Source organism: Nestor notabilis, unplaced genomic scaffold (genome assembly GCF_000696875.1).
Source record: "Nestor notabilis isolate BGI_N333 unplaced genomic scaffold, ASM69687v1 scaffold24047, whole genome shotgun sequence".
Classification (NCBI taxonomy): Eukaryota; Metazoa; Chordata; class Aves; order Psittaciformes; family Psittacidae; genus Nestor; species Nestor notabilis.
Genome location: NW_009935537.1, coordinates 16,902 through 24,501, shown reverse-complemented (window position 1 = coordinate 24,501; position 7,600 = coordinate 16,902). Strand labels below are relative to the sequence as shown.

At 44.2% G+C, this 7,600-nt stretch overlaps 1 protein-coding gene across 1 annotated transcript in view; it reads left to right on the top strand.

The window, feature by feature from the left end:
• Positions 1-7,600, top strand: part of USP35 (ubiquitin specific peptidase 35) — an 18,906-nt gene that overhangs the window by 4,757 nt on the left and 6,549 nt on the right. Inside the window, exons 3-4 of the mRNA XM_010017903.1 lie at positions 3,368-3,497; positions 4,824-4,925. Of these exons, the coding sequence (XP_010016205.1) occupies positions 3,368-3,497; positions 4,824-4,925 (232 nt within the window). The remainder of the gene's footprint in view (positions 1-3,367; positions 3,498-4,823; positions 4,926-7,600) is intronic.

The window sequence follows — 7,600 nt, the reverse complement described above, 5'->3', positions numbered from 1 at the left end:
TTGCCCAGAGAAGTGGTAAATGCCCCATCCCTGGCAGTGTTCAAGGCCAGGTTGGACAGAGCTTTGGGTGACATGGTCTAGTGTGAGGTGTCCCTGCTCATGGCAGGGGGTTGGAACTGGATGATCTTAAGGTCCTTTCCAACCCAAATCATTCTATGATTCTATGTTTCTATGATTCTAAGTGGTACCGAGCATTCAAAATAGGGAGATTTTTATGCTCAAGTTCTCCCATTCACTACATGTTTCCTGTATTCTGCTCTACCTGCTAAAACTTTCATGACAACGAAGTTGCTTCGTGTGCTTCTGGTATCAACTAACTTGGTGCACAAATCTGAGTCCTTGTTTTTTAATTACATGCAGTGTAGACAAGGCCCTCAGTGCCATGGGTTAGTGGTGGACTTGGCAGTGCTGGGAACAGTTGGACTTGATGATCTTAAAGGTCTTTTCCAGTGTAGCTGATTCTGTGGTTCTGTGATTTTAGAGATTGCCTCTTTTCAGATAAACTCTGTTAAAGTGCACCCCTGACTTCAGAAGCACTCACTGACTTGTTATATTATTTGTCCTGGGGTTGTATCTGTTCAAAGAACCCGGGTCCAGATGAAGGCATCTGCTGTCACTCAGTAATGCGGGCACTTGCTACCTCTGGAAATCAGGATAGAACCATAGAATCACAGAATGGTTTGGGTTAGGAAGGACCTTAAGACCATCTAGTTCCAACCCCCTGCCAAGGGCAAGGACATTGGAGCTTTTACAAGATTAGCCTACCAAGCCAATGGCTCCTTTGGAAAATGAGGTCCTTGGGTTCCAAAGCATTTGTGGATCTTGCAATGTGGAAAGTGTAATGTGAATTTAATGTGTAATTTCTTCCTTTGTAGCAGTGCAGGCAGCAGTAGGCAGGACTGTAACTTAGCCACTAGTGCTGGTAAACGATGGCTTAAAGAGGAAAAGGTTATTTTATAGCTTTGTGAAAAAAAGACAAGATGAAAAAGGACCTTTGGATCTCTGGATCCATCTCCCTGCTTTATAGGCATTGACATCACAGATCCCTTTCATGAATGTTCAACTACGCTCCTCAAAAGCAGGAAGGGCTTTTGCTCTCCCTGCTCTCCTTTCATAGCTGTTCCACCCTTGGGTTGCTTTAATGGTTCAAATCTCTCCTCTGATAGCCAGCCTATATGTATTTCTGACTACCTTACCACTCATTTGATCTTACACCCACATAAATAGCTGAAATAGCTCGTTTGCCTCCCTGGTGTTTATTCCTTCGACGTATGCAGACAGAGCAGTCCCTGCCCGTCTCTGCTTTCCTGTGGCTGTGCTAAACCAGCCAAGCTATTTTAAGCTCTTCTTACAGGAAATGTTCTTCATTTCTCTCACCACCTTAACAGGCTTTTTCAGCACCTGCTCCCACTTCACTTCATTAGTCTTGGACATTGATGGTGATGTTTGCACACCATGTTCCAGGTGCCTTGGACGACAGCTTGAGAGGTTCTTGTTTTGCCATAGAAAAGACCTTTTCCTTCTTGTCTTTTCCATGGCTACTGTTCAACTGGGAACTCATAGTTACCTGGTGTCTGGCTTGTTGACTTCAAGCAGAAGATTTACTGTCATGCAGCATCTAGTTCTTGTGCCTTGCATGTGTTTTTTAAATCAATACATTTCCTCCCACTTCTACGTTTCTGATGGTCAGGGTCTCCCTTGTTATATCTTGATCCTCCTCTTGTTTTGATGATGCCTCCCAGCTCTGCATCATCACAGATTTTACAGACATGTTCTGTTTGTGCTAACATTAGATCCTGAAGAATGTTGCTCGTAATCTCCTTTCAAAAAGCCAGTCAGATGTGATCTACTTCTGTCCTTTGACTAGAAATTCATATATCCTGTCAAACCTGACTTTGGCACCTGTGATAATCCCTGTGACATGGTATCCCTTCTTCCCAGCTATACTCTCATTACCTGTATTCATTATAGGAACTGTCTTCCTGTGCTTCCCACACGAAGCATCGCACCAAAGTTAACAGAGTTATTGAAACTCACCAAAGTGAACTTTATATGATGGAAATCACCATCTCCTCTTGTTTGGAGTTCATGAGCTCTTCATGTTTCACTTTCATATCAGTTGTTGTTGCTCTCGTTTCCATTCTCAAATCTTTCATCTGCCTCCTCTTTGTCACCCTGATCAATTCCTTTCTCTTGCTGAAAATGAAGGCAGAAGATGTGTTTAGTTCGGAAATCACATCTAGAGGCCATATCCTGTCTTTACCATCACACTCTCTGTAGATGGTGATTTCATGGCTTCCCTTATTCTCCTCTGATGCAAATGTCTGTGGAAGCTTTTCTGGCATTTGCTTAATTACCCAACTTGGCTTCACTTTTGGTATTTCTCAGCATCCTAACATATTCTGCTCTTCAAGCTTTCTTTACTCCCTAGCCTTTTATTATTCCAGGCCCCTTGTAGACTTTACTTATTCCTACTCTTTCCCTTCTGGTGGTTAATTATCTGTGTTCCCTTCATATATTTTGCAGAAGATACAGGCTGATAAGCAGAAGGGACTGATTGGGTAAGATAGCTGGACTGAGGTGGGAAACTGAGGATCTGGGGTATCTTCAAATCAAAGGTACTGAAATGGTTAGCAAAGTTTGACCCTTGGAAACCCCAAGCCTTGGTTATTTCCTATGTTTGTTAAACATCAAATTTCAACAGAAACAATGTGTCATCATTTAGTGTGAGGTTATTTTTTCATGAGGGACTTCTGTAAAGTATTTATAAGTTGCAGAAACATGACAGCATGGTTGAGTGGCTGTAGATGGAATGCGTTAGCTGTGACATTCAGGGATATCTGGCTTCTATTAGAGTTATCAGTATTTATTGGTTTTTAATGCTCTTCTGGAAGTCAATGTTTCTCATGCAGAGAATGAGATGATTTGAATCTGAGTGGTTTTTCCTCACCACTAAAAATGCAGAGGTTCATACCAGTATCACTTGTTTTCTAACGGTGACAATGCAGAGACCTCTATCAACACCTCATGCAGGTGTTGTATTGAGCACTGTACCAGTGTTAAAAGTGGAACTCAAGTTGACTGAAGTTAAGTGGAAAGTGGAAGAAATCTCCACTTTCTTCTATGGACTTGGATCTGGTTCTCTGGTCTACTGTGGTTCACCACATCATTGTGATGATGACAGTGGGGTAACTCCACTTCAGGCTCTGTTATGCTTTGAATAACATGTCAAATGCCTCATGAAGACCCCATCTCTTACCCAGTCATCCCACTAGACACAAATTTGGAGGAGGTTTAACTCAGAGTGGAGATCAGCTTCCACAATCTGTGTGTTAGATTTACTTGAAGAGGTTGTATTTCATTTCAGGATGATTGACTGGGTGTCCTGGCCCCTGGGCAAGCACATAGACAAATGGATCATTGCTCTGCTGAAGGGTTTGGCTGCGGTGAAAAAGTTCAGCATCTTGATTGAAGTTACTCTTTCGAAAATTGAAAAGGTCAGTGGGCTCTTTTGAACATGAATGAACAACAGACTTCTCCTGCATCTCAGATATCTTCTTGCCTTTCAGTTGAATGAGGATGAGATGCGACTTGAGATGTATAGACAAGAATATGCTGTGCCAAGGTTTGAAGGGACCGTTTTGACCCCTGCAAATGCTGCTTTGCTGTGTATGGGGTGATGGGCTGATGCTGGTTTTGCAGCTAAGAATGATGTTCTCCAAAACAACCTCAGGTTTTGGTTTGCAGAGGTACCTATATCTTGAAGGTTATGAAATAAAAGAAGCTATGGATTTTCAAGCCAACCAAACACTTTCCTTCCCAAACTATGGAGCTCTTGTAAAACCTGCCTTTGGGAATGTGACATGCTTTCCTTCAGCTGTGCCTGGATCAGTGCTGGTTGGCACAGGCAAATACGTATTAGTGAGCATATTAACTATTTACACAGTCACAAATCAGTTTTAAAGCCTGTGCCCTGGCCTTAGTTCATTTGCTAGTGCAAATAAAGCCCCCACTGCTGTTGCCATCACCTCTTTCAGCAGTGAGTACTTGCTGCTCTCTGAAAACAGTGTCATCAAGTGCTGAAATTGATCACCATTTTAAAGCATTTTGCATGCTGTGATCCTGCTGTTTCCTCCTTTGTATAATGGGGAAAACACTTGGCTGAGCCTCCAGTGGAAGTCACCATAGAACTTATTAAGATTATGATTATTAGTATTGGAACATGATCAATAACTGCTGTTGTCCTTGTGATCTTCCATGTGCATTGAGCAGTGGGAGAGTAGTGAAGCATCTGTGGCTTTTCTTTATCTTTTCTTTTGTTGTTTCATGTATAGGAAAGGACACAGCCCTTAAAATAACACATGAGTTTTGAAACTCTTAGAAGTATGGTAGAGGGCATTGTCAACTTATGCCATTGTCTGTGAAGCAGGATAAATACCATTACTTAGCCTTTGAAAAATGCCTTTGTTTTCTGTCTGCCTCAAAGGTTAGTGGTAAAGTTCAAATGTCACAATAAAACAGAAGAGGGACATTTTAGAAACTGCAGCATCCCTCTGTGCTTGCATGGCCTCATCCATCAGGAAGTGTGGAGATGCAGTGGTGTTACACATACAGTGAGGATAACCCACATGGTATTTTTAGGATGCTGTGATGCCATACTCTGGCCAGGAGATGACTCTGGAGACTTGGCTGCAGACTGCTTGCTCCAACATCCAGCAAGGAACAGGAATAGAATAGCAGCCATGATAGATGTCTCCTGGCCCTTCTCCTGTGTGTTGTGGTGCTATTCTTCCTTCTCATTTGCTTTCTTTCTCCCCCACCAGGTCTTCTCCAAGTTGCTGTACCCTATTGTGAGAGAAGGGGCTTTGTCTGTCCTGCAGTACATGCTGCTGAGCTTCCAGCACTCGCATGAAGCATTTCACTTGGTAAGGCTTGGGCTGCACTTGGGTAAGGGCATTGCCCTGAGTGTAACCATGCTGTGGGGCAACATGATTGGGAGGGAACCTGAGGTGCTGAGATACTGGGGAGTATTTCCCTCATCTGCTTGATTTCACTGAGTGATGTAAACCCAACCCTGTCCATCCACTTGTAGCCTGACCTGGCAGCTGCAGGTGGCCTCTGGTAGCCTCTTCTGCAGCTCAAACAGCTTTTGGAACATCACAGAGCTGGTGCTGAGGTGTGGAGGGAAGACCTGAGTCTAAAAGGAGTTGGTTGCCACAGACAGAGCAACCACACAATGTCAGAGAGTGAAGTGCAGAGGGGAAGTGAGGCTCTGCTTTCTCCTCCAATGGTTCCTCCCATTCCTCTTGAGGTTTACCAGCTGGAAGGCTCATCTCCAGGGATAAATCAGTATAAAGCTAGCTGGGGCTTGGTCCTTCCAGATTTGAAGTGTGTGCAGTGTGTGCATGCTCCACTTTGTATCTATGGCGCTCTACCAGCTGGAGGAGTGATCTCTGGCGCAGGTGCATCCCTATGGTCCTCTCCCAGCTTCAAAACCCAACAGCCAAAGATGCAGATGATGCAAATATGTTGGCTGGCCTGTCAGCCACACTGAGGGTCTCATCAGCAGTGGCTGTAGTGCTCCTGGAGTCGTTTTCACCTGGTGTTTGCCAGCCCTGCAGGTGGAAGAGGAGGATCCCCTCTTCCCTGCTTTTGCTCTTAGACCTCTTGCTTCTCCCACTCTCCCTTGTGCTGACCCATCTGTACAGCCATGGGCTGAACTGTTTTAAAAGGAGCCAGGGTGAAACTTAACCTAGCAGGAAATCCTTATGGTCAGCATTGCCCAGCTTGGTCTGGGCCTGGGACAACCACAAACATGCGTTTGCCTGGAGAAGGAAAGAGGAGGAGGTTGAGGGGTTACCTGGGGCAGGAATCTGAGCAGGCTACACTGACCCAGTCTGGCTTAGGTCGTAGTTTTCCATTAGCAGGTGTAGAAGATACAGCCTCATATTTGTTCTGACCCTTTCAACTGAGGTGTGGTAGATGTTGCCACTTTGGCATTTGAATGTGTTAAGTGAAACCTTTACATTGAGAGCATCTTGGATGGCTCATGCAGTGGAGGACAGGGAATACATTCTTAAACAGCCCTTGCTGTTTCCTAAGTAGTTGCCTGACTTTCCATTGGACTCAGTGGGCCCCATCCCACATGTGACTTCAAATTGTCACCAACACGTCACCCATTATTATTTCTTCAAGTGATGGGTCATCTTTCAAAGCACTGTACAGCATCAGCACAATAAGACTTGAGGACTGGATCAGAACACTTCCACTTCATGAATTCTCCACTGTTACAACACAAAACTACTTTTATCAGTGTTTTAATCTTCTCTTTTCATTTCCATAGTGATATTTTATAGCTCATTTTGCTGTTGACTCTAAGGCACTGCTCTGCTTCTCACTGGTGTTGTCCCTGGAATGCTGTAAATAGAAAGCAAGACTGAAAGCAAAGACGTGCTAGCAGTGATTGCACTGATAAAAGCAGCAATGGAAAACTACTCCTATTAATGTTTGATTGGATACTTTTCCGTTAAAGCCCTTCCATTTGGCTTTTCACCTAAAGTTCACAGGATAAACAGATAAGGCTGGAAAAAAGCAGATCCAGCCAATGTTTTCAACTGATGTTTTTTCATTCCTCAGCTCGAGATGCTTTAAATGAGCCTGAATTTCTTGAGAAACTCTTTGGTTTCTATAAATAGGTTCATTCCAATGGCTTGTCTTCAGTTGGGCGTCCAGAGTTTGAAATGCTCCAAAAGCAGTCAGTTGCCCTTGGCTTGAAGTTTCCATCTGCAGCCCAGCGAGCACAAATCCCTCCTCCCCTTACTTACGAAAGAACAGGGAACAAACCTGTCTTTGCTTCTAATCTTCTTGTGTTTGCCCTGGCTTTCTGGCTTTGGGAATTGTTCCCACCATAGCTTGGCAAAGTAGTGATGTATAAAATGGGGTTCATTTGCTTCCCCAACAAAACTTGCCTGTTGGAAAGGAAGTAGTTAAAATCTCCAAGGTTTTGAGGAGAAAGAAAGAGAATGAAAGAGAAAGAAAAAAGAGAGGAGAGATGAAGATGAAGGAAGAGAGGACCAGGAAATGGCTGGATTTGGGATGCTGAGACTTCACTCTGGGATTGTTCTGGGTTAAAAATAACACAACATATAATTATGACAAAGATTGTGTAAGCGCCCAGGGTCACTCTGACACGTGCAGGGTTGGAGACAGGTTCTTCATTGCGGCTGCAGCTTCGGGTCAGCAGAGGGTGCCCGTGAGCAACGTATCGTCTGCGTTTGCGTCTGCTCGTTCGCTTCTAGGTGGAAGCAGGATAACAAATGTGCTGTTCATGTGCCTGTCGCCACCCATCCGACTATACCGAGCCCAGTGTAGTTTGTACAGTGTAAAATACAATATAGGACACCAGAAAATGCTTCTCGTAGGCTAATTTGTCTGTCCTGTAGGTTTGAATCTCTGCGCTCGGCAGTCTGTGTAGTTCTCCTTTCCACCTTTGGTGTGTGATTTATAGAAACACAGAATCAACCAGGTTGGAAAAGACTTTTAAGCACATCCAGTCCAACCATTCCCAGCAGTGCCAAGGCCACCACTAACCCCTGCCACC